The sequence below is a fragment of the Urocampus carinirostris genome, chromosome 10, assembly GCF_059441175.1.
Source record: "Urocampus carinirostris isolate Australia breed hairy pipefish chromosome 10, RoL_Ucar_1.0, whole genome shotgun sequence".
Lineage (NCBI taxonomy): Eukaryota > Metazoa > Chordata > Actinopteri > Syngnathiformes > Syngnathidae > Urocampus > Urocampus carinirostris.
The window spans coordinates 39,404,269-39,431,670 of NC_142358.1; the positions used below are offsets into that span (position 1 = coordinate 39,404,269).

The following is a 27,402-nucleotide window of genomic DNA, read 5'->3' on the forward strand; positions in this document are numbered from 1 at the left end:
TCGTTCTGTATACACGTGTACAAGAATGACAATGAAGTATATCTGAATCTGAATCTGAATCTATATTGTATATGTGTTTCGTTATATCACATTTTGTTGTGAGATACTGAGTTGCTCGACATGAATGAGGTTTATTATAAAAAAAGTTCAAAAATGAAGTCGCTTGGACGTTTACTGTAGAAGGAAAAAATAAAAATATACAAGCAAAATACGTTTTCTTATTCAAATCATTAATTCATTTTCTGCATTAAATTATTGTTGGTAATATACTGATTAAAGGGATATCAACAAACCTGTCTTTTTTCATTTTCTCATTTTGTACTTCCTTTTTTTATTAACTTTTTTTACAACATAATAATTCGTAATATAATGCGTCAAAGCAAGTGAGCCGTTTGAGAGCCGACTCTCTTTAACGAGTTGAGCCGAAAAGCCGGTTCTCTAAAAAGAGACGGACTTCTTTTCACTACACAACTACCACATTTTTTCCTAATATTCAAATTTTTTTTCCCGGATGAATTTTTTTGCACCACTCGGAAGCACTAAATGTTACACACTGTCCCTTTAAAAATCTGGCTTCATGTTTCAATTCAAGTCAAAAGAAATTATTTTTGTGGCACTGAATCGTAAAGATTTTCAATAAACATTTATGAGTATTTCAGGGAAATACATTTTAGTATTCATTTATTTTATGCTTAATATTACATTATTGTTGGTTATATAGCGATTAAAAAACCCCAAATGAATGTTTGGGAGTCGAAAGAATCGACTCTTTTCACTGAGCCGAGCCGAAAAAGTTGGTTCTTTAAAAAGAGCCGAAATACCCATCACTCGTAGTACTTAACATAGTGACCATTAAACACACTTGAATTGAATTAAAGAATGCTTGAATCAGTCAAGTCATGTTTATTTATATAGCCCTTAATCACAAGGAGTCTCAAAGGGCTGCACATACCACAGACTACTGCAAACTACAGACGATTATTACACCACCCCTGATCTAAAACCTACATGAGGGCAAGGAAAAACTCAAAAACCTCAGCATGAGGAAAGTGGGGAAACCTTAAGAAGGGACTGCAGATAAGGTAAGGTAATCTCCCAGGCTGCAATGGATGTTGCATTAACAAAAGTCGAGAAATTTGCATTCTTTTTACATAACATGAGCCTCACCTAGAGGGAGCTCACATAATTGTCGGCCAACTTGCTGCTACGGGTACTCGAAAAAACAACGGGGTTACGAAGGATTGGGAAAAAAAATGAAAGACTAATAAGGTGCGGTTTGGTCACTTTGAGTCTCCGAAGTTTTTTGCATGACATCATACAGTGACATCAATTGGTCAAATAATGCACAGTGTCCCTTTAAAAATCTTGCAAAAACAATAGGCAAGCCTTTTTCGACCCTGTCCCCCACCTGTTTTTTGCTCCTGTCTGTCCCCCGGCTTCGACTCGTTTTTCATCTTGACCAAGTCTACTCTCCGGTCCCGTTTTTTTTTTTTTTTTTTTTTTTTTTGATTGATTTTTCTTTCTACCCTTTCCAAACTTCATTTTGATCTTTCTTACTCTTGTGTGTTTATGTAACTTAATTTAAATCTTTTATTTTTCATTTAAGAAGAAACCATTTCATGTTTTGTCCATCCATTCATCCATCCATTATCTGCACTGCTTTTCCTCAGTAGGGTCGCGGGGGCGCTGGAGCCCATCCCAGCCATCTTCGGGCAGTGAGCAGGGGACACCCTGAACTGGTTGCCAGCAAGTCGCAGGGCACACAGGGACAGACAACTCATTCACACCTAGGGACAACTTGGACCGACCAATTAACCTGACATGCATGTTTTTGGAATGTGGGAGGAAACCGGAGTGGAGGAAACCCACGCAAGCACGGGGAGAACATGCAAACTCCGCACAGGAAAGTTGGTAGCTGGATTTGAACCCATGACCTCAGAACTGTGCCACACACGCGCTAATGTTTTGTCCATCTATTTATTTACTCATTTAAATTACATCAATATTTGGAATTCAGATACAGAAATATACAAAATGCTAAGTACTTTATCGGATAATGAGCGTTTGAAGTAAAAAATTAAGATTAAAAAAAGAAAACATATTTTTATGGTAACCACATTAATGAACACAACAATTCTCAACTAATACCAGGGTTGGGTAGGGTTAATTTAACTGGATTACTTTCAATTACTTTTGGATTACTCCAATACCAAATATGCTAATAAAAGACAAAAGAAACTAAATATGAATAAAATGACTACATTTTGTGCAGGCTTGGGGAGTAACGGAATACATGGAACGGCAAAAATGATGTTGGCAAGCTGTTTGGATTTATTTTCATTTTGTTTCTGTCGCATTTTATGTTCGTTTTGCCGGGGATCAAAGAGATCAAAGCCAGGAGAGAAAGCTTACCACGTGTTGTGAGTCATCATTTTATTCATATTTGGTTTATTTTGTCTTTTATTAGCATATTTGGTATTGGAGTAATCCAAAAGTAATTGAAAGTAATCCAGTTAAAGTAACCCTACCCAACCCTGACTAATAACATGTTTTTGTCTTTGTCTCTCAGAATTCCCCCGAAACGGACACGGTCTTCACAGGGGTGAATTTCGGGACATACGGTGGGTCCCGGTGGCGTTTGGGGGGGCAGTTAAAACACAGAATCCCCCCGCCGATGAGCAGCAGCACGGAGGCCGCCCAGCCCACGTAGAGTGCCGCTCCGAGTTCGTAGCGCTGACCGGAAAAGACCAAAGGGTTGTAGAAGTTGCTGACGACCACATGGGCCGACCAGGACACAGGAACCAGGCACAGGAGCCCCGAAAACAGGAACAGGACGCCGGCCAGGATGCAGGCCCGGGCTTTGGAGGTCTTGTTTTGGATGCAGTTGGTGCACTTGCCCCCCGCGATGGACAGCACCACGCCCAAAAGGCCCGTCAGGATGGAGATGACCACCATGGCCCGGGCGGCCTGCAGGTCTTGGGCCAGCGCCAGCATGGAGTCGTACACCTTTTACCACAGTTGGATTATTTTCAAAACTGCTGCACGTCTAGGACTTGTTTTCCTACAGTTTACAATTTCCTCACATTTCATTTCATTCACCCCTTTGGCGGCAACTGTCTCGGACTCTGATTGGCTCCCTGTCCCTATTTAAACCCACCCCTGTCAAGAACCAGAACAGGATCAGCACCCAATCGCGTGACGTTCTCACTCCAGCCTTTTATTTTACGGGAAATGGCGAGTCATGCACGTTAGGAAGCCGGAGACCGACCAGACCGATTCCAATTGCCTGAGTTGATATCGGACGGACGGAGTCGATACTGGACAGGAAGGGACAGACAGGATAGACAACAAATCAGGATATTGATACTTGAAACTAGACAGTAATAAAAACTGGAGAAAATAATAAACAGGACTAAAATAGACGGAGACAAAACTGGAACCCGAAATTAAACAGGACAAAAATTAAACGGGATCAATCCTGGACTGAAGATATCAAAAGGAAAACAGGACCTTGTCAGAACCCACGTCGTGTGGGGCAGAAGTTCGTTTGACGGGCTGACAACCGAAACAAGAGAGCGCTGAGCTTTATATAGACAGAAATCCAATTTCTCAACGAGCCGCAGCTGGCGCCCCTCGGGCGGGGCCAATAGGACAACATCTGGTTAGCTGCTCCTCTTGCACTATTTGCGCTACTGTAAAATACTATACATAGCCATAATTATTAGTATATTATTAGTACTCAATACTCCAACTCAATACAACATTTTATTTATATCTGTACATTCAAGGAAACTGTGCGGGTCAGATGTATCGACATTTCGTTCTGTATACACGTGTACTAGAATGACAATAAAGTAGATCTGAATCTGAATCTGAATCTGAAACATAGCAACTGTGACACACACACGGGCGGGGCCAATTGGGCACCATGGCAACCGTGACACACACAAGTGCGACCAATTGGGCGTCATGGCAACAATGACAACTCCTGTCTGTCACCTGTTGTCAGTCCGTCTGCGAACCTCAGTTTACACTAGGTAAGCCTTTTTGGACCCTGACCCCCACCAGTTTTTCCCATGTGTTACCCGGCTTCGACCCGTTTTGAATCCTGACCACATCTACTCTCCTCTCCTGGCTTACCGCCACGTTTTTGCTCTCCTGTCCCGGCTACTGACCCGTTTTTCTTTTCCCGACACCCTCATCCCTCACCACAGAAGTCCCACTTCCGCGTTCAGAGCGACCTGCTTCCCGCGCCCAGCGATCACCGGATCTTGGGTGCAACCCTTTCCTTTCTTCCAATAAAATTGAGAGAAACGTAACGCAAGTGGGTCCTGTCTCTGTTCTGGTCCTGACAGCTCAACTTAATTGGAAACCGGAGGTTTGACATCTATAGCCGTCGCTGGCATTAAATTTGTTCAGACGTTTTTTTCCCCCGATGTAAATTTTGTGTGCTCTACTTAATGGCGTTTGGAAATTGTTGTTTCAAAATCAAAATGTTACTCATTCAACTCATTCACCATCATCACTAGTATTACATTTTCTATCCATCTATCTATCTATCTAACTATGGTATCTATGGTATCTATGGTATCTATCTATCTATGGTATCTATCTATGGTATCTATGGTATCTATCTATCTATCTATCTATCTATCTTCTTATTTAATAATGGATTTTTTTTGTCCATGAAGCCCATGAACTGGATTTTATGTATTTGAATTTCTGAAATAACAATTTATGTTATTACCAGTTTAATACTTAAAAAGAGGCTTAAATTGTCAACTAATAAAAAATAATATTACTAGAAAATCACAATGACCTAGCACTGGTGCGTTATTTTCAGAACAGGTCCGCGGGCCCCTCAACTGTCCCTAGTGGGCACCACGTTGGAGACCCCTGCCCTAATTCAATGTTTGACGGTTATGGTGATCCAGAAGATGATAGTTAGCGCATCGGGCTAATGACCTTGAGTGTGTCCTATCTTATTTCTCACACTCATTTTTGCTGGCGTTGTTTTCCATAGCTAGTCTTTTGATTTTATCAGGCAGGAAATGTCACCACAAGCAGAAAAAAACAGAAAACCCAAGAAACTGCTCAGTCATTATATTGTATGCTGGTGATTCTGTTTGGAGCCACATTTTCATGTCCTTTCTCATAACCTGATTTTTCTCTAAAATCTGCCAAATGTTCATTAAAAGTATTTAATGATCCATTTAACCCTAAATCGAATGTAGTACAAATATCATTTTGTGTTTTAGATAACTTTATGGTCAGGGTTGGGTAGGGTTACTTTAACTGGATTACTTTCAATGACTTTTGGATTACTCCAATACCAAATATGCTAATAAAAGACAAAAGAAACTCAATATGAATATAATGACTACATTTTGTGCAGGCTTGGAGAGTAACAGAATACATGGAACGGCAAAACTGTTTGGATTTATTTTCATTTTGTTTTTGTCGCATTTTATGTTCGTTTTGCCAGAGATCAAAGAGATCAAAGCCAGGAGAGAAACCTTACCACGTGTTGTGAGTCATCATTTTATTCATATTTAGTGTCTTTTGTCTTTTATTAGCATATTTGGTATTGGAGTAATCCAAAAGTAATTGAAAGTAATCCAGTTAAAGTAACCCTACCCAACCCTGTTTATAGTAACGGGCATGCTCAATTTGTTGTGTCTTGGGTGCAATGCCACCAACTTCCTCAAGAGGCGTAAACCATAAAATTATAACGTCTTGTTTTATGTCTTTAATAATTTAATAAACTACACTAAACTTAATTTCAACGATGCAATTAAATGTTGTGAGTTTATTTTTTACCTGCTATTTTGTTCAGATTCTACATGTCCCCTTCGTAATTATCTACCCTGTTATAATGTGCTCAATGCTCCCCTCAAAAGACTACAATTCCATTGACGCCATTGACAGGAAGTGACGTCATTTAACATTGGCGGAACTTCAACGATGAAAAAAAGTAAGCTTCAACTTTTATTTCTTTTTATTTTATTTTAAATGCGCTATACTGGTATAAGGCACTCTTTACCAGTTTGTGGAAAATGTTTATTTAGTACATTTAAGAACAAAAACATATTCGATGTAGTTATTAAAGTTTTGTTAATCTGTTAAAAGTTAGCTAGCTAAAAGTTGTTTAGCTAAAGAGCTACTGCTAGATTAGCTAAAAAGAATTCCATTTTGTTAGGTCAAGGAGGGATAATAATAATAATAATAATAATTTTCTATATAATTAATAATTATTTTAACTTCATATAGTATGGATGTCTGTGTCTATGAATTTACAGGCACAGGAGAGAACATACAAACTCCGGAAGGTTGGTAGCTGGATTTGATCCCATGACCTCAGAAATGAGCCGCCGCTGCGCTAACCATTTAGCCGCCGTGCCGCCCAACAGCTCACTACTATGGAAATCAAAAAACAAGCACCATTTTTTGTGTGCAAAATATTTCGCTAGTCGTAGTTTTAATGTTTATGGAAACGACATAAGAGCAGTTGAAATAGTAACATTAGCGGATTCTCAAAACCCAGATGACGGAAATTAGCACTTTTGGGCTAATGACTTTCAGCTTTTTTCTCAAACTCCATCTTGCAAATGCGGTTCTTTTTAGCCTTTTTTATTTTATCATGCAGGAAACCTCAACTGAAACAGACAAAAAAAAAACAAAAAACCACTGTATTCAAAAGCAAATCCCAAAATGTTTAGCAAAAGAGCTAGCTTGTCATATTTTCAGCGTTTATAGCAGGGGTCCCCAACCCTTTTCAAGCTGAGAGCTACTTTTTGTTTCTAATTAGCGCAAAGGGCTATCAGTTAGCAGTGCATTGTTAAGATAGCAACTACGCTAGATGGCTTTCTTAATAGCTAAAAAAAAGTAGCTTGATAGTAAGCTCAAAATGTAAACAGGCAAAAAAATAAGAGGGCGCTAGATAGCTTGCTAAAAGAGTAAAAAAAAAGCTATGTGAAATGACTATAAAGGCGATTTATTCTATATTATTAACAACCAGAGAGCTAAAAAAGCTAGCTAACTATCTAGCTATATAGGAGGCCAAACGTTAGCTTCATAACTAGCAAGAAAGGTAAAATATTAGCTATAGAGCATCCAAAAAAATGGAAAAAGCTAGCTCGATAGCTTGCTAAATTGCTAAAAAGGTAAAAAGATAGCTATGCTAATAAAAACGGCATTTTTTTTGCCCATTAGTTCTCTGAAGCCCATAAATTGAAATTTAGTTTGTTGTATTTCTTGTAAACTAAATCAATAAAAACATAAATAAATACATAATTAGATTTTTATTCTACTCTCTTAATTAACTGCTTAAAAATAATTACCAATACTTGAGTGGATTATGTTTTCTCCATGAAGCCTGTGAACTGGAATTTAATTGTTGGTATTTTTAAAATAACAACTTATCATGTTATTACCATATTGTTACTATGTTATTGGGTTCATTATTAAAAACAGTGTTAAATAGACTCAGTCAACCTATAAAAAAATTATTTTACTGACAAATCACAATGAACCAGCACTCGTGAGCAATGTTCCCTGTAATTTTGCAGGGGTCTGAGCGTTCACACGAAGTCGGAGAGCAACGCTTGAAACAACAGTGAGCAACAGCAATCCCAAGTGTGGCAACTAAATGATTATCAAACATGTCCAAAACTTGACATCACGTTACATTTTGCGGAGTTTCCGACAATGCAAAATTATTTTTCACTTTTGAATGAATTGACTCATGTACTATTGCAAAGGTTGTACGGCCTACAAACGTCGTTTGTTTTCATAATTCTTTTACAAGATATCCATTTCTTTTTATTTCCTGATATATTTTGTCACATAATATTAACATTTTTGGGGGCTTATTTAGTCGGTTGCACGATACAGAACTGTATTTAATCACATTTTTTAGTGGCAGTACAATGTTGGCAACAAGATTGACTTGCTATAATTGGAAAATATTTGAATGCAACACAAACTTTTTCCTCTTTTTCCCCTGTTTTTTCTCCTTTTTTTAAATTCCTTTTAAAAAAAAATCTCATTGTGTTTATTTTTTCCTAGCTGTTACTTTTTTCTTTTTGTTCTCTATTTACTTTTTTCTTTGTTTTTTTCTTTTCTTTTTTTCTGGCTTTTTTTCTGAATTTTTTCTTCTTTTTTCTCTTCCTTTTGTTTTTTTTCTCAGCTTTTCACTACTTTTTCATTTTGGTATTTTTTTTCTTTTTTGTTCTATTTCCTCCCCCTTCCTTTAAGTCATTTTGTGCACAATTTTACGTATTTGGTCGTGTAGGGATTAATGAAGAAAAAAACACCGTTTAGGACCTGAAAAAGCTAGTTCTTTTTAGTGAGCCGAGCCGAAGAAGCCGGTTCTCGAAAAACTCTCCTGACGTTACTCAACTTCGTTCTCCTCAACCCATGTATTTTTACCTTCATGCACTGTAACTTTAACTTAATTCGCTCCGTAATTAGCAATTTTGAGCCCTCATTTTTGTGCGCTGGCTAGATTTTTTTGTGCGCTGAGAATGTGCGGGCAGTGCGCGATTGCACACGCGCGTAGCTTAGAGGGAACATTGCTCGTGAGCTATTTCCAAAACAGGTCCGCGGGCACCTCAAGTGTCCTAAGGGGGCACTCTTGTGCCCGTAGGCATCATGTTGGAGACCCCTGGGTTATAAACAGCGGAAATTATCGCTATTGGTCTAATGACCCTCAGTATGCACAACTGTAAAAAGTTTTTTAGAAAAAAGATATGAACCTTGCACTGCATCTGTCCTGTGCTCTGCACCACGCAGTCCATCCACAGTCCTAGCCAAACGGTTTGCGCCGTAATGATGTTAGCGCCCACGAACGCCGTCACCTTCCACATGGGCATCGCGCACGCTAGCGCCACCAACAAGCAGCCGGCCGTGCCCGCCGACACGCCGATCGTCTGAAGGCCCCGAGAAACCATCTCGCCGTCCCCGGGGCCCCGGCCGCTTCTCGTTTTTATACTAGGGGACGCGTGGGAACTGCCAAATCCCGGCTTCCCATTGGCCAAGACCAGTTTACACACAAACACGGGTCTACGAAGTTGCTGACGCTATGAAAAAAAGGTCAAAAGATGTTTCTTGTTCTTTAAGGGACAGTGTGTAGTATTCGAGCATTGGATGCTGCTTTATTGCGTAGTGGAACCCGAAAACGAGTGCTAAAAAGCACGAGGAAAAATACAAACTACGGAGATTCAAAGTGACCAAAGTACAGAGTTTTCCTTCTTTTTTTTTTTAATTATAAGAAAAACGGCAACAAAATAAAGGAAGATGAATAGAAAACAAAATAAACTGGAAAAACAGAAAAGAAAAAGAAACAAAGGAAAACGAAGGAAAAGAACTATGGAAAACGGAAAGATAAAAGTAGGAAGAAAAAATGCAAATGAAAGATAAAAAGGGAAAAAACGGATCAAAAACAGAAAAAAGAAAGAAAATGGAAAATCAAAGAAAAAAAGAAAAAAACAATGGCTAGAAGAATAAAAGAAGAAATAAGAAAAAGAAAAAGGTCAGAAAAAAAGAATAAAAATGAAACACAAGAATGACATTAAAAATGCAAAAAGCTGATGGAATGATGCCTGAATCGTCTTTGTCGTCTCTTAACTCCCACACAGCAATGTGTGTTTTCATCCCTTCCTATTATCTCTTGCTTTGTTTCAATGGCCAGAAAAAGTCTCTTCCTCTTCTTTTCTCCTTGTCCACTTTTCATTGTGAATGATAGCTCTTTGTAGCGGTACCATACAGTAGATTGTTCACAGAGTGGGAAGGGCTCACAAAGAGAATGCCAGGATTTACGCAAAAGCATCTTGTTGCCAGGTGTTTACAGAGCGGGAAGGAGACATGAAGAGCATGCCAGTATTGACGCATACACATCGGGTTGCCAGGTAAAAATCAGGGAGCGGCGAATGACAGCGTGTACTGTATTTTTGACTTTGTATCCTGAAACACCTTTTTAGCTAGAGACAAAATATTCCGTTTAGGTACATTCTAACCCAGGGGTGTCAAACAGGCGGCCCGCGGGCCAGATCAGGCCCGTTAAAGGGACTGAATCCGGCCCACGAAACAACGCTGAGAGAAGCGCAAGAGAAAAATGAGCTGCAGGTTGAAATATGTCCACTTGATGTTGCCGAAGCCAGGTGCCTCTCACAAACGCTGTACTTGTATTTCTCTCTCTCTCTCAGTCTCTCTCTATCTCTATTCCTCCCTTTTCCTCTCACTCTCTATGTCTCTCTCTTTCACGCTCTCTGTCTCTCTTTTTCTCTTTCTTTGTTCCTATTTGTCTCTTTCTCTCTGTGTGTCATTGCACCTTCTTTTGCTCTCTCTTCCTTTTCTCCTTTTCTCACTCTTTTCTCTCTTTCTCTCTCTCTCTTGCTTTGCCCTTTCTCTCCTTCTATCCTTCTCTTTTCTCTCCTTCTCTCTTTCTCTTTCTATTCTATATCTTTCTTTCTCTCTCTCTTTCTTTCCCCCTCCATGGCTATTTATCTTATCTCTTTGTTTCTCACATTCTCTCTCTCTCTTTCTCTCTCTTTTCTCTCTCTCTCTTTATCACTTTCTGTCTTTCTTTGTCCCATCCTCTCTCATTTTCTCTGCCTCTCTTTCTCTTATTTCTTTCTCTTTTTCTTTATCTCTAATCTACTAGACCCGCCCCCCGAGAGAACATTAGTTCTATCGTGTGGCCCCTGGGTTAAAATGAGTTTGACACCCCTGTTCTAACCTGAAACCGTTGTATGTAAAGGTACCGCTGTACTATTATACTCTCATACATACTACAATACTCTCCTAGACTCTCTCACACAGAATATTAGGGATAAAACATGTTCTTGTTTAAAACTAGAAGTGGCTAACTTTCACCAAAACAGAAATCAAATGCGATTATTGGAACGTTTTATTCTCACACAAAGACTTCACTTTAAACATTTTTTATTGCGTTTTCTTCAATTGAAATGCACATTTCAGTCAATAGAGGGCAGTGTTTTACATAGTAAGCTGCTTTAACCAGTATTTCACGCATTGAGCTGCCCAGTTCTCAGTAAATTGTATTAATAATAGAAGATATTTATCAGAGGATAAATCATAAATCTTTATGGATCTTTTGTATTCAAATATGTGCTGTTAGGAAGGTTTTAAGACATTGACTATCAATTATATCCATGGGCCATTACTTTACTGTGATGTGTTAAGGGGCAGTGTTTAATATTTAGCACCTGCCAGTGGTAAAAAAAAACAAACTTGATCCATTAAAGAAAAACAAGATTGAGTTAAATAATAAGCAAAACATTTTCACTTTAACATAATGCATTAAACGGTAGTGTCGGTGAGTATGCTTTTTTTGGGGTGGGGTTAAAAAGCCTGTAAATCGGTTTATGGGTTCAACGTATAAGAGTTTTTCATAAATGAATAAATAAACAATTACATAAAAAAATAAATGTTTGTATTTAGCGGACTATTCCAACCACCCGTGACAAATGACAGATTACTGCAGGGGTGTCAAAGTCATTTTAACTCGGGGGCCACACGATAGAACAAACATTCTGTAGGGGGCCGGACTAGTAGATTAAAGAGAAAGAAAAAGAGAAAGAGGGAGGGAAAAGGAGAGAGGGCGGGACAAAGAAAGAGAAAGAGAGCGTGAGAAACAAAAGATAAAAAGGGAAGTCGTGAGAGAGGGGGAAAGAAAGGGAGTGGAAGAAATAAATACAAAGAGAAATAGAAAGACAGAAGGAGAGAAAAGAGAAAAGAGTCCGGTATTGTTCCTGTTTAATTTTTGTCCTGTTTAATTTCGGGTTCCAGTTTTGTTTCCGTCTATTTTGGTCCTGTTTATTATTTTCTCCAGTTTTCGTTCTAGTCTAGTTTCTCCTGTTAGTTATCAATATCCTGATTTGTTGTCTGTCCCTTCCTGTCCGGTATCGAGTCCATCTGTCTGATATCAACTGGGGCTATTGGAATCGGTCTCGTCGGTCTCTGGCTTCCTGTACCTCCGCAATTTACCTGCAAATTAATGAGTCACAACACAACACGTGGTAAGCTTCTCTGCTGGCTTTGATCTCTATAAGAGGAATTAATTATCGGACCGGTGTTTGGGGAATCGTGCCCGCCACTAGTGGCTGAATCCCGGGCTAGTGTTGGGGGACTTGTGCCCGCCAATAGTGGCTGAAATCCGCGCCGGTGTTTGGGGAATTGTGCCCGCCACTAGTGGCTGAGAACTTGGCTAGTGTTGGGGGACTTGTGCCCGCCAATAGTGGCTGAAATCCGCGCCGGTGTTTGGGGAATTGCGCGCGTATTATCGGGCCGGTGTTTGGGGATATGCGCGCGTATTATCGGACCGGTGTTTGGGGAATCGTGCCCGCCACTAGTGGCTGAATCCCGGGCTAGTGTTGGGGGACTAGTGGTCGTAAAACCGGGCCGGTGTTTGGGGACTTATAGGCCGACACTAGTGGCTCAAAACCGGGCTGCCGAATTAATCTTACCGTCAAGGTTGGGTAGGGTTACTTTAACTGGATTACTTTCAATTATTTTTGGATTACTCCAATACCAAATATAATAAAAAAAGACAAAAGAAACTAAATAAGAATAAAATTATGACTCATAACACGTGGTAAGCTTTCTCTCCTGGCTTTGATCTCTTTGATCTCCGCTAAAACGAACATAAAATGCGACAGAAACAAAATGAAAATAAATCCAAACAGCTTGCCAACATCATTTTTGCTGTTCCATGTTATCCGTTACTCCCCAAGCCTGCACAAAATTGAGTCATTTTATTCATATTTAGTTTCTTTTGTCTTTTATTAGCATATTTGGTATTGGAGTAATCCAAAAGTAATCGAAAGTAATCCAGTTAAAGTAACCCTACCCAACCCTGCTTACCGTTGACAGCTCGTTGTAGACTGCCAAAAAACCCCACCTTCCTGTCACAAAGTCTAAAGCCAAACCAAACCTTACCCCATACCAGCAGGTGGCACTGTTGGATTCATCATTGCAGGACACAGAAACTATACAACATATTTCAGCAGGAATTTCAATAAAACAAAAGTTATTATTACACCCGTTACACTTCTACTCAAACATCTGTATCCTTTTAAAATGAAATGAAATTAAATGATCAGCATTTATATAGCGCTTTTCAAGTCAACGACTTCCCAAAGCGCTTTACAATGTGCTCCACATTTCCCAATAGCGGCCTTGCAGCCATGTAAGGCGCTAACCTGCTTATTGGGGGTATTAGGGGTTCAGGGTCTTACCCAAGGACACTTCGACATGTAACACGGACGAGCCGGGATTCGAACTAGGGTCCCTTGATCCCAAGACGAGCGCTCTACCTCCTGAGCTACTGCCGCCCCATGAAATGACCTGCATTTCTATAGCGCTTTTCAAGTCAATGACTTCCCAAAGCGCTTTACAATGTGCTCCACATTTCCCAATAGTGGCCTTGCAGCCATGTGAGGCGCTAACCTGCTTATTGGGGGTATTGGGGGTTCAGTGTCTTACCCAAGGACACTTCGGCATGTAACACGGACAAGCCAGGATTCGAACTGGGATCCCTTAATCCTAAAACGATCGCTCCACCTCCTGAGCTACTGCCGCCCGGTAGAATCAACAAATAAATTCACCGGGTGGCCGTCCCAACCGTCACCGGACATGACAAAACATGCCCGAAGGCGGTTCCTCCACATTTGTAAGAGGAACACATCCCCAACCCAACAGTTCCTCAAGCGACGAGACTCGAGTGAGTTCCAGAGATGGTTCGGACGAATTTACAAATGATCGGCGGCGCCCTGGGCACCTTGGGTTGGATCGGGACTATTCTGGCATGCGCTCTACCCCAGTGGAAGGTGACAGCCTACGCCGGCAACATAGTATCGGCGCAGAGGCTGTGGGAAGGTTTTTGGATGACTTGCGTCAGGCAGAGCACGGGCCAGGTGTATTGCAAAGGCCCCGACTCGGTGCGACTGATCCAGAACCTCCAGGAGGCGAGAGCCGGGATGATCGTGGCCATCTTCTTGGGTTTGCTCGGAGTTTTGTTGCTCTGCTGGGCCGCCAGGCGTAAGATCTGCGTGGCGGCCGGTGTGGTCTTCATCCTGGCGGGTATCGCGTGTCTGGTCCCCGTGTCTTGGACGGCCAACGTCATCACCAAGGAGATTTTCCACCCTGTGGGTTCATACCCCCAGGAAAAGTACCTAGGTGCTGCCCCGATTGTGGGTTGGGTGGCTTCGGGGCTGTTGGTGGTAGGTGGTGCGCTCCTCTGCGCCAAATGCCAACCCAAGGAGGAAGACAAACCCACCAAGCAGTGAAACCTTCATATTTCTTGGCCTTTGCAATTGAGACATTTCAGATGAAAGATGAGCTGAGACACTCCATATCCATTTTGCCTATGGGCTTCAGAACACTCTGAGATTTCCTTCTCCATATTTGTGCACTGTCCAATACATTTTCTTTTTTCTCCTCAGGCATGGTATATTACAAATTTTTTTTGACAGATAAAAAAAGACCAACAATAATTGCGTTACAGGAATGCATTTGTACCAAAATTGATCAGTGGCATATACTAACCGCGGACTGGCATGGGGCCGTGGATTATTTTATAGAAATAAATAAAAGTTGCCTTATTTTGGAACTAAAAAATGCCTCATTTTTTGCTTACAAGTAGTGATGTTCTCTTCGGTTCGAATCCCTGAAGCGTGTGTCGAGTATTCTAGATGAGCGGTTCATGAACCGCGAGTCGAGGTGTGTGTTGTTTCCGTAAGTGGTGACTGATTTGGGGAATGATTCGCTAGTTTTGTGTGTGATTTGAAATAAAAGCGTCAAAGAAACAACCCCCAGTGTTAAAAGTTCCTTTTGGTATGGTAATCACAAAAATTGTCATGATTACCTATGTGAATCACCTGTGCCCGCTCCTTTGGCGCCAACTGCCTCGGACTCTGATTGGCTCCCTGTCCCTATTTAAATCCACTCCTGTCTGTCGCCTTTTGTCTGTCTGTCTGCGAATTTCTGTTTTTACACAGCAAGCCCTTTCTCGACCCTGACTCACGCCTGTCCCGTTTTTTGCTCCTGTTTGTCTCCCGCTACGACCTATTTTGATCTCGACCACGTCTGCTCTCCCGTTCCTAATTACAATCCGTTTTTAATTCCGACCACGTCTGCTGTCCCGGCTTTCGACTCGTTTCCGACCCTGACCACGTCTTGTGCTCCCCGTCCCGGCTACCGACCAGTTTTCCGCCCCTGACACTGCCAGCGCTCGCTATGGAAGATCCACTTCTGTGTTCGGATCACAAGCCGAGTACGAGAACGAACACCGGCTCAACCCTTCCTCGTTCCTTCGATAAAACTTGTGGTAAACGTTACGCGAGTGGGTCCTGTTCCCGTTCTGGTCTTGACAAAAAATATGCACTTCCAATTCTTTACAAACTTGCTATCACACATCAATGCACCCCTGCTTCTTCCGTACGTTGTGGGTTTGTACAAAAGAACGTGAAATTCTCTGCAAAAAAAAAGCAACCACTTGGGTCCAAAAACGTTGTAAAAAATATTATTTTTAAACAAAAATGAGTAAGCACTTTTTTAACCTCCTCACACAAAACCTAGATAAAGACCCTCGCAGAAACCTAAAGTACAACTGTGTAAATTTACCCCAAAATAAGTTCAGTGGATTCGGAGCTTATAAGCTACATACAAACATACACGCACTCATACACACAATTCAAGATTAATAAAGTAGTGCAAATTTGATTTATATTAGATCTAACATGCATTTCTTTTTTACCCACAAAAAACTCATTGTTTGAGTGGGCATCATACAAAAGCAATGATTGATCAACCAATAAGTATCACTGACCACATGTGGACATTATTAGATACAACAAGAATAGAACCAGGATCACGGGGTTGAGAGGGCCGAATTCTAACCACTACTCCACTAGTGATGTAGTAAAAGGCATACGATTTGATCTCATCCTCACAATATATTTACTCACGGCATCAAATTGTATAATACGTGCAGCCATGATTATAATTATTTATTGACAACATCGACTACGAACACAATCCACAAATCAAATCTACAACTAAAAATAATAAATAACAAAAAAGAAAAGCTGAATAAATTACACAAACATTGTTAATCTGCCTTTTTTTTTTTAAATGAAAAAAATCGTAAATACATCCAACAGGACCCTTTTTGGGTTTTGGGGGTAGCTGCAACACCCAGAAAGAAATCCCAAATGTCTTAAATAATATATTAAATAATATTTAGATCTCAATACATGCTCTATATACTTCACACCATATACTTGATTTTCAGAGCTGCCTCCTCATGGGAATCTTAGTTATATGTTCTATTGTTTTTGGCTATTTTACACATTGAATTCCACCCAAAAGGATATTATAACCTTCACATTGTTGCTAGCTTGTGTTCATTTGTTTGCATATGTATCCCACGCTGTCATTTGACCAGGGTTGGGTAGGGTTACTTTAACTGGATTACTTTCAATGACTTTTGGATGACTCCAAAACCAAATATGCTAATAAAAGACAAAAAAAAACTAAATATGAATAAAATGATGACTCACAACACGTGGTAAGCTTTCTCTCCTGGCTTTGATCTCTTTGATCTCCGGCAAAACGAGCATAAAATGCAACTGGCACACAAAACAGTGAAAAAACCCTAGTGTCAATGTAAAGAAACTTGATTTTTCCACTTTTATTTTGGAAATATGTCCTCGCAAATGCCTTGCACTGCTTCTCAGCGCAATATTGTCCGAAAGCACTCACAACTTAGGCTATTTCAAAAGCGCTACACAGTAAATATTTACCTATTCATGACATAGTTTTTGTCAGGACCAGAACGAAGACAGGACCCACTTGTGTTACGTTTCTCCCCGTTTTATTGGGAAGAAAGGGAAGGATTGCATCCAGGATCCGGTGATCGCTGATGGCGGAAAGCAGGTCGCTCTGAATGCGGAAGTGGGACTTCCGTGGCGAGCGATGGCGGTGTCGGGAACGGAAAAAACAGGTCAGTAGCCGGGACAGGAGAGCAAAAACAGTGGTCGGGATCGAAAACAAGTCGAAAGCCAGGAGAGGAGAGTAGACGTGGTCAGGATCAAAAAAACGGGTCGAAGCCGGGAAACAGACAGGAGCAAATACAAGAGTGAGTCACGGTCGAAAAAGCTTGCAGAGTACACTGAGGTTTGCTGGAGTGGCATTTCTAAATTTGTTTTAAACAATGTTTTACTCTGTTTTTATGAATGACAATAAAGATCATTTGAATGATAATAGGTTTTTTAATTTTATGAAAATATTCAGCACTCTTTTCCACAAGCAGAAATTTAAATGAGGTCCCCCAAAAGTTGTCTACAGGATAACAAAAACATAAAAAAACTAAAATCCATGAAAAAGAATTTTGTATATATTTTCCGGCAAAACGAACATAAAATGCGACGGAAACAAAATGAAAATAAATCCAAACATCATTTTTGCCGTTCCATGTATTCCGTTACTCCCCAAGCCTGCACAAAATGTAGTCATTTGATTCATATTTAGTTTCTTTTGTCTTTTATTAGCATATTTGGTATTGGAGTAATCCAAAAGTCATTGAAAGTAATCCAGTTAAAGTAACCCTACCCAACCCTGTTTATGAATATAGTTCCATCTTAAAATTTTAAGAAAATGACCAAAGATCCTCTGTAACTGTATTACTTGTAACCAGCGTTGGTAGGGTTACTTTAACTTGATTACTTTCAATGACTTTTGGATTACTCCAATACCAAATATGCTAATAAAAGACAAAAAAAAAGACTAAATTTTGTGCAGGCTTGGGGAGTAACGGAATGCATGGAACGGCAAAAATGATGTCGGCAAGCTGTTTGGATTTATTTTCATTTTGTTTCTGTCGCATTTGATCTTCGTTTTGCCAGATCAAAGAAATCAAAGCCAGGAGAGAAAGCTTACCACGTGTTGTGAGTCATCATTTTATTCATATTTAGTTTCTTTTGTCTTTTAGCAGTTAATCAAGTTAAAGTAACCCTACCCAACCCAGTTCATAAATGTATATAAACACCACACCAAGTAACCAATCAAAGCCATAAAACTGAACCTTACCTTAAGGTAAAGCTTCAGGTAGTTGTCCGTTCCAGTCCTCCGCAGTCCGGTCCAGAGTCCAGTTTTGTCCACGATGAAAACGTCCCAAATGCGAATGAAGCCGCTCGTCGTCAAATGTGCAGCCAAGAGTGCTCGTCTGGAAATCACCAATGAATGGAGCCTGTGTCCCCCGGACCCAAAAAGTGGACCATAATCTTCCGTTTGATCCATGCTGAGATGCTTGAACATATTGAGTTGCACCAGGCAGGAGGAATGTCCACAATTAATAATCTGAGGAGAGATGCCTTCAGGAGAGAGGAGAAAGATTTTGTGCATGGTTTGGAATTCAAGAAGAGGAATCCATCAAACTTAAATCCAAAAGCTTTTTAAAAAAAATGCAAAACTACTGTTTATTGTAATAGCTAGGACCTGTAGTTCTCAAATTCTGCACTAACTTACTGCAAGGACCATTGTGAATTAATTATAAATGAAATCAGATTTAAAATTCCTCAAAAACTATATATACAGTAATCGCTTGCTGTATCGTGGTTTACTTATCACAGTTTCACTATTTAGTGGATTCTGATTGGCTCAACAGTCGCCTCACCCCTTTTCTGCCTGTGTCTTCCATTTTGTCTGTAACTTGGCGGTCTCAACTGTTGTGAATTTCCCTACGGGGATGAATAAATTATCTATCTATCTATCCATCTATCTATCCCTCTATCTATCTCTCTTTCAATCTCTCTCTCTCTCTCTCTCTCTCTCTATCTATCTATCTATATTTCTCTTTCAATCTCTCTCTCTCTATCTGTCTTTCAATCTCTCTCTCTCTATCTCTCTTTCAATCTATCTATCTATCTATCTATCTCTCTCTCTCGCTCTTTCTATCTATCTCTCTCGATCTCTCTTTCAATCTCTCTATCTATCTATCTATCTATCTCTCTCGCTCTATCTATCTATCTATCTATCTATCTCTCTCTCTCTCTCTCTCTCTATCTATCTCTCGCTCTATCTATCTATCTATCTATCTCGATCTCTCTTTCAATCTCTCTCTCTCTCTGTCTGTCTGTATCTATCTATCTATCTATCTATCTCGATCTCTCTTTCAATCTCTCTCTCTATCTCTCTTTCAATCTGTCTATCTCTCTGTCTCTCGCTCTTTCTATCTATCTATCTATCTATCTATCTCGATCTCTCTTTCAATCTCTCTCTCTCTCTCTCTTTCAATCTATCTATCTATCTCTCTCGCTCTATCTCTCTCTCTCTCTCTCGCTCTATCTATCTATCTATCTCTCTCTCTCGCTCTATCTATCTATCTATCTATCTATCTATCTATCTATCTATCTATCGTTTTGTGTTAAAAGGAAATAAAAGAGAAGCGCAGTACGACGGCAGCCAAGACGTTAACTCTCAAACACTCATTTCAAATCTTCTTTTGTTGTGGCTTTGGACAATAATTATTGATTTTTGTTGATGGTTGTTATGTTTTGGGTGGTAGATGGACCCATGTGGGGGAGGCAGAAACTAGAAACAATGGCTCTCAAGAAAGGAGACTTTATTTATAACAAGGAAGTGTCCGAACCAGAAACAGAGACTAAAACTGGAACTAGAAAATACGTGGAACAAAAAAAAAAACAGAAAAAAAACCTGATGTGATGTCGGTGGGAATGAAATAGCACAATGACCCGACAACTTGTAATGTTCTAAATGACCTTTAAAAGGGTTCTGGATAATTGGACACACCTGTGCCCAGTTCAAACCCCTGTTGGGGCCATCTGGTGGTAGGAGGTATGTCAAACCCTAACAGATGATAACTTTTAAAACAAAATAGCCTACTCTATCATTTTAACTGTTTTGCCTTTGAGAAACAGTCCTCTTGTGGTTAAGATTTTAATTAATTATTGTTAAAATACATTTTAGTGGTGAAACCCGACGTCATACTGTTATTTTATGTTCTATAAAACAATTTAGTTAATTTTAATGATATGTATTTATGCTTTATAAACTAGTTAGCTCTTACTGTAGTTTTAATTCCATGCACCTTACAGTCCAGTACACCTTATATACGAAAAATATATCCCAAAAGACGATTTTTGGAGGGTGAATCTTATAATCTGGTCTCATAGTGCGGACGTTACGGTATTTACTTCACTTTTCAGAACTGGTAAGGCAAGTGTTGGCGAGCTCAGACTTGTTCAGGCCCCTCACCCTTGGCATGTGAATCACTACACCGCTGATATCTGCACATTTCATCTGGAAACATCCTACAAAGACATTTCAGTACAGGTGATGAATGTAGGTTTTTTTTTGCCCTGGTTGCTATGGTTACACATGCATAGCTGCAGACCTGCAGATATATATACACAGTAATCCCCTGTTTATCCCTTGAAACTTTTTTTTTTACAATCACCGGTAGTATAAAATTAACTACTCTATTATAAACTCAAACCAAATAATAAACCATTTTACAGGCTAAAGCCCTTGTTTATCAAATAAAAGTCATGTATTTCTTTCAAATGAATACTGTACCGTCAAATCATTATAAGCAGATAGACTGTCTAGCCAATCAGAATGCAGAACACAATGCACGATGCAAATCTTTGAAGTAGCAAACCCATGAAAATTAAACCGCTCTATAACAAGGGATTATTCTATGTAGATATTTTATAAGCAATGGCAATTTTGATGTCCATACAAATACATTAAAATTCTATTTAGGATAGGTAGATAGATAGATAGATAGATAGATAGATAGATAGATAGATAGATAGATAGATAGTTACCATAGATAAATAGATAGGTACCATAGATACCATAGATAGATACCATAGATAGATACCATAGATGGATAGATAGATAGCATAGATAGATAGATAGATAGCATAGATAGATACCATAGATAAATAGATAGGTACCAAAGATACCATAGATAGATACTGTAGATAGATACCATAGATGGATAGATACCATAGTTAGATAAATACCATAGATAGATACCATAGCTAGATTGATACCATAGATAGATACCATAGATAGATAGATACCATAGATAGATACCATAGATAGATAGATATCATAGATAGATACCATAGATACATACCATAGATGAATAGATAGATACCATAGATAGATAGATACCATAGATAGATACCATAGGTAGATACCATAGATGGATAGATACCATAGATCACATATGTCAGAGTCAAGGCCCGCGGGCCACATTAGGCCCACGAGAGGGTTTTACCTGGCCCGCGTGACGATATCAATATATTATTAGATCCGGCCCGCAGGCCGCTGCAAGCCAGCAGCCCGCAGTACGCATGAATACTACATTTCCCACAATGCAGCGGGGACGCGCCGAGCGGGAGCAAAGCGGGAGGCGGTTTGATTTATTCAGCAGTCGATCAGCAGCAGTCATTAGCATAACAGCAAAAATTAGCCCACATATACCCATCAACAATGGCTAAACGGAAGGTGGACACTGAAAACTGGGGCTTTCAAACAAGGTGGGAGTTGGAGTACATGTTCACGGAGGTAGCTGGAAAAGTATCAGCGTCAGCCTCAAACAAGTAATGTAGAGTTGTAGTAATACAGTACTGTATATAAATGTATGTAAATACAGTAATAATACAGTAATGTTTCCTGTGCAATTACACATTTGAAGTTTTTACTCCGTTCAAGTTTAAAAGTTAAATATGCACATAAAGAAGGTCTTGTTTTTTGTTGTTCCCCTCGGGAATTTTAAAGCTTTATTGTCTATGTTGACTATGTTGTTTTTGTTTGCCGACTCTGTCCTGGGAGTGTTTCTTGTTTTTCGGCTTTTCATGGAAAATAGATCTTGATGTGGACAACAGTCTTTTGATAAAATTGTCTCCTATTTAGCAGAGAAAATGACTTTTGATTGTTATTATTTGTTAATCAGTAATTCCTTTTTTTCACACTAACCCAGAGAAAGCCCAGAAAGGAAAGTCAATGTACATTTGAGCAGGACAGATGAGGTCCAGTGCGTTGATTGCTATTGGTTTTAAGTAACAAGAGATTTTTGCACTTTATTTTATTGTATTTCGAGGCAATATTTCTTTTTAATAATTTCAGATGATTGAATGATATAAAATGGTTATGAGTTGTTGTTATGAGATATGTTATGAGTTTTTTATATAAAGGACATTTGTATTTTGTGCCTGCTGAAATTAAAAATGACTGACAGAGTCATGAGAAAATATTGCTTTATTTATACAATCATATTGTAATATATTTGTTGTGTTTTCAGTAGGTTAATAAATCTTGGTTTCAGTAAAGATTGGACAGTCCGGCCCTCGGCTTGTAGCCAAATGTTTTATTTGGCCCTCCGTCCATTTGACTTTGACACCCCTGCCATAGATAGATAGATACCATAGATAAATAGATAGGTACCATAGATACCATAGATACCATAGATAGATACCATAGATAGATACCATAGATGGATAGATAGATACCATAGATAGATAGATAGCATAGATAGATACCATAGATAAATAGATAGGTACCATAGATACCATAGATACCATAGATAGATACCATAGATAGATACCATAGATGGATAGATAGATACCATAGATAGATAGATAGCATAGATAGATACCATAGATAAATAGATAGGTACCATAGATACCATAGATAGATACTGTAGATAGATACCATAGATGGATAGATACCATAGATAGATAGATAGATAGATAGATAGATACAATAGCTAGATACCATAGATGGATACCATAGATAATTGTACTCATACCACGTGGCCTTTATCCCATTTATTGTTCAATTATGTTTCAAGAAATCATTATGCGTAGCGTAGAAATTTATGTGACAGATGCCGGACACATACTTTTTTCACAAAGATAACAGGCAAAACTATATCATATAATAAATAAAATATAAAAACAATAGGGCAGCACGGCGTCGCAGTGGTTAGCGCGTGTGCGGCACAGTTCTAAGGTCTTGGGAACATCCTGTGTGGGTTCAAATCCAGCTACCGGACTTACTGTGCGGAGTTTGTATGTTCTCCCCGTGCTTGCGTGGGTTTCCTCCGGGCACTCCGATTTCCTCCCACATTCCAAAGACATGCATTTCAGGAGGATTGGCCGGTCCAAATTGTCCCTAGGTGTGAATGAGCGAGCGAGTTGTTTGTCCCTGTGTGCCCTGCGATTGGCTGGCAACCAGTTCAGGGTGTCCACTGCCCGATGACTGCTGGGATGGGCTCCAGCACCCCCGCGACCTTACTGAGGATAAGCGGTGCAGATAATGAGATGAGATGAGATAAAAACAATAAGTGGATTAAAACATTCAATACAAATACTAACTTAATCATTCAAACATTTATTTTATTTTACTTTTCTCTTTAATTCTTCTGATGCTATTTTCTATTACAAGAAAAGACACTTATATATATAATACTTTATGAAATGAAATGATCTGCATTTCTATAGCGCTTTTCAAGTCAAGACTTCCCAAAGCGCTTTACAGTGTGCTTCACATTTCCCAATAGCGGCTGTGCAGCCATTTAAGGCGCTAACCTGCTTATTGGGGGTATTAGGGGTTCAGTGTCTTACCCAAGGACACTACGACACGTAACACGACCTTTTGATCCTAAGACGAGCGCTCTACCTCCTGAGCCACTGCCGCCCTGTATCAGCATACACTTTCCCTTTTTCCTTTTTGTTTTTTTAATTTAGGACTACGATAAGATCCACATGAAGGTCTTTGGTCCCAAAAAATGTAAACAACCCCAACAAGTCAGAACGGCTACTGTACCCACGAGAACTGAATGTTTACAAGCAGCCACTGCAGACCAGACCCAATTTTTTTCAAGTCAAACCGTTCTTGTTTGGTACGGAATTGTTGATCCATCAAATGTGGAAAGATTACAGAAAAAGCGAGCCAATATAACTGTTGTGATTCATGTTGTATTTGGATTATGATCATCTGCAGACACACATTTCCTTGATAAAGATTCCTCGGGTGGAGAAAAACACGGTTGTTGAGTAAATATTTTTGCATCTTGGACAGAGTTTAGCTTTACAAATGTGGACCACATGCAAAATGATGATTTCCAAGGTATGTCAATGTTTAACCCCTTAATGTTCTCCTAAAATCCTAATCCAAGATGTACCAAAAGTCAAATGAATGCTGTTCCTCAAACAGTTCCTCTAAAAAATTTGGACAGTTATGGTCTTTTTTAAAGTTTTGTCCCAATTTGAAATAATCACTGCAAATGCTACTAACATTGAATTAGAACACACAGAAAAATAATGTTTTTAGCATGTAGCTGTCACGATTGCCAAAATGAAGACACCTGTGGCAATCGTTTGGCGCACAGAATCGCGCTCTCTGATTGGCTGGCACTCTCCTCTTAAGCTGTCAGCGGCCAGAGGAGGGTGTCAGACTGTCTTTGTGTCTCTCTGTGTGTTTCGCCAGATTACCAGTACCAAAGACTTCTCCTGCTTGATTCCTGCCTGCCTTCGGTGTCGACCTGTTTCTGTCCCACGCTTACGACCTGCTCTCCTGCCCTGGCCATTGACCTGCCCGCTAAGACGTATCGATTCTGCCTTCCTGTCACGGAACTGCCATTCCGTCCAACGCTGCTAGCGATCGACAATCCTCGGCTTCCTAAGCAAGCTCTGTCAGCTCAATCCAATAAAGATTCCTTTAAAACGAACGCAATTGGGTCCGAGATTCCATTCTGGTTCCTGTTCATCTTAGCTAGAAAACAGCTGGGACAATAAGCATGAAGTCTTACCTGGTCCCAGGTCAAATTCGATCACGATTTGAAAAACTAAACATTGTATTTTACCCATTTTTGTTAATGCATAGTGGTCATTTGGAGACGACCAGTTTACAGCCCTAAAACCTTTGCAATCGTGTGTTTTAAATGTTAGACTTCTCTTTCGAGAAATCCATCACTGGTTGCGCACACTTGCACGTGAGAATCGAACGTGAAAACGGATACCGGATTGCAGTCATGCACGTTTATTTTCGGCTCTGATTTGAAAACACCCTGTAAAATTGCATAAAATTATGTCGGGAATTTTATTGGCTAACCTATCATCGTTTGAGTCGGTCATTATTGACTGAAGATTTTTGAAACAAAAGTAGTTCTTGTCTATTTTCTCAATACGGTCATTCATAGGCTATTGCAGGTTAAGGACCGTGAAAAAAAAACTTGCCATTGGTTGAGAGTGGTGTCAATCAAAAGGCTAACGGCCATATTAGAAAACATCTGACGAGTCTGCTTATTTTTGTGAAATTGTGAAATGAAGTACGAACGAACTAATTACAACAAGGATCTTCAAACAATGCAGGAATGATTTTAGGCGATTTTTTTTTTCTGTGAATATTTTACATGCTTGGTTTTACTGGACTTTCATGAATGTAAGAATGTAAGACCATGTATAAGGGGAATCATCTGCTAACTTTCAGAGCACATTATCTGTGAGCTATCCCGGTTTTATAGTTTTCGGGTATCCTACAGACTAATCTTCTGTGTTTCTGTGATGAGTACATTTTGAAATATCTTGAATCACAAGAGTTTAAGCTTTCCAATAATCTGTGGCATGACATATTTCGGTGACTGGTAACATCGTAAAGAGACGACTTTGTTTATCAACAGTTTGACGGCCGAACGTTAAGGGGGTGCGTCAAATTTGGGGAGATTTTAAAAGAGGAGTGTCTCTTTAAATGATTGGGAAAACTTCTATAAGCAAGCATGGAGGTCTGGTAAGGTTCTTAAAATATTTTATTAGGGTGACTTAGGGATTTGGAATGCACCAATACCCGGAGTGCATTGTTCAAAAAGTTACAAATGTTAACATGAAACAAACACTGGCATTCAGAAAGCTAACATTTTTTTTTAAATAGAAAAAAACCTTTGACGGTATTTATGAAATGAGATCCCTCGCTAGTCCCCTCTTTCATAGTTGACAAATATTCCGACATTCTGGGGGCTCTTTTTTCTATTCTTCCCACCAAAAAGTGAACTGCACTTGTGCGGCCGCGATCCTTTATCCCCAATCCCATATTGCTGCCAGCGGGGACCAGCAGAAGCCACTTTTGTCGGCTTGCTAGCTGGTCTGCCCTGCCTGAAATGAAATGCACGGTTGTGACCACGATCCATTATCCCGGGTCGACTATTGTTGAGAGAGCTCTTTTTTTGCCCCCTGTCCACCAAAAAATGTACTGTACTGTGAGTGGAGACCGGCAAAGCACACTTTTTTTTTTTTTACAGTGAAAGCATCCCTTTGTGCAGATGCAATCCATTATCCACAAGCAACTGTTGCTTTGGGGGTCATGTTGAAAATGGGGAGGATACTTGGCAGATGTTCTGTCATGATTACCGATGTGATGCACCTGTGCCCAACCTTTGGCGCCAACTGCCTCGGACTCTGATTGGCTCCCTGTCCCTATTTAAACACACTCCTTTCTGTCACCAGTTGTCAGTCCGTCTGCAAACCTCAGTGAACACTAGGCAAGCCTTTTCCGACCCTGACTCCCACGTGTTTTTTGCCCCCGTCTATCCCCCAGCTTCGACCCATTTTTGATCCTGACCACGTCTACTCTCCCATCCCGGCTTTCGACCTCTTTTTGTCCCTGACCACGTCTATGGATACCAGATACCATAGATGGATTGATAGATACCATATATAGATAGATACCATAGATAGATACCATAGATACGATAGATACCATAGATAGATACCATAGATAGATAGATACCATAGATAAATACCATAGATAGATACCATAGATAGATACCATAGATAGATACTATAGGTAGATACTATAGATAGATACTATAGCTAGATACCATAGATGGCTTATGACTCGCTTACGACCCCGACCACGTTTTTGCTCTCCTGTCTCAGCAACTGACCCGTTTTCCGTTCCCAACACCGCCATCGCTCGGCACTCGCCAAACTTGTGGGAAACGCAAGGCAAGTGGGTCCTGTCTCCGTTCTGGTCCTGACATGTTAGTATATCGCGGAAAGTTATGGGTCCCTATTAACTACGATAAACGAGGAAATACAGCATTTAATTCAAAAGTCGAACAAAGCCTACAACGGACCACCACAAAGTTGCATTTTAATTATTTGATTATTTCGTTGAGATTAAAGAGGGATGTGTCGTGTCCAGCATGGTCGCCGTGGCGACCGGCTGGCCCCGCCCCCTGGGCACCGGCTGTAGTAGATCAGCTAATTTGCGTGTGTGCTACTTAAGGGTGGGTTGTGGGTTTTGCGGGTGCTGGTTCATTTGCATTTTCTGTTCTGTTTTGCT

General features: G+C 39.9%; 3 protein-coding genes and 1 long non-coding RNA gene across 4 annotated transcripts in view; 2 read left to right on the top strand and 2 right to left on the bottom strand.

The window, feature by feature from the left end:
* Window positions 1-27,402, bottom strand: part of LOC148358899 (claudin-4-like) — a 77,925-nt gene that overhangs the window by 30,641 nt on the left and 19,882 nt on the right. Inside the window, exon 2 of the mRNA XM_088345638.1 lies at window positions 18,112-18,247. The gene's annotated coding sequence lies outside the window, so the exon portion shown is untranslated. The remainder of the gene's footprint in view (window positions 1-18,111; window positions 18,248-27,402) is intronic.
* Window positions 1,959-8,974, bottom strand: LOC148358903 (claudin-4-like). Its single transcript, XM_088345637.1, has 2 exons — window positions 8,757-8,974; window positions 1,959-3,006 (listed from the first exon to the last, which is right to left on the bottom strand). The coding sequence occupies exons 1-2, from the start codon at window positions 8,949-8,951 to the stop codon at window positions 2,566-2,568; spliced, it is 636 nt and encodes a 211-aa protein (XP_088201763.1). The 5' UTR covers window positions 8,952-8,974; the 3' UTR covers window positions 1,959-2,565.
* Window positions 5,951-27,395, top strand: LOC148358904 (uncharacterized). Its single transcript, XR_015851524.1, has 3 exons — window positions 5,951-5,974; window positions 11,933-12,041; window positions 24,550-27,395. It is a non-coding gene; the product is annotated as an uncharacterized LOC148358904 (long non-coding RNA).
* LOC148358905 (claudin-4-like) lies at window positions 13,706-14,815 on the top strand. Its single transcript, XM_088345166.1, has one exon. It carries the CDS (start codon window positions 13,758-13,760, stop codon window positions 14,307-14,309), a length of 552 nt encoding a protein of 183 aa, XP_088201292.1. The 5' UTR covers window positions 13,706-13,757; the 3' UTR covers window positions 14,310-14,815.

What these genes read in the sequence shown, in the direction of transcription:
- LOC148358903 (XM_088345637.1), bottom strand. Translation starts at nt 8,951, where the DNA reads ATGGTTTCTCGGGGCCTTCAGACGATCGGCGTGTCGGCGGGCACGGCC. An exon ending in CAGGACAGATGCAGTGCAAG is followed by an intron (nt 3,007 to 8,756) that starts GTTCATATCTTT and finishes CTGTGGTAAAAG; the next exon opens with GTGTACGACTCCATGCTGGC.
- LOC148358905 (XM_088345166.1), top strand. Translation starts at nt 13,758, where the DNA reads ATGGTTCGGACGAATTTACAAATGATCGGCGGCGCCCTGGGCACCTTG.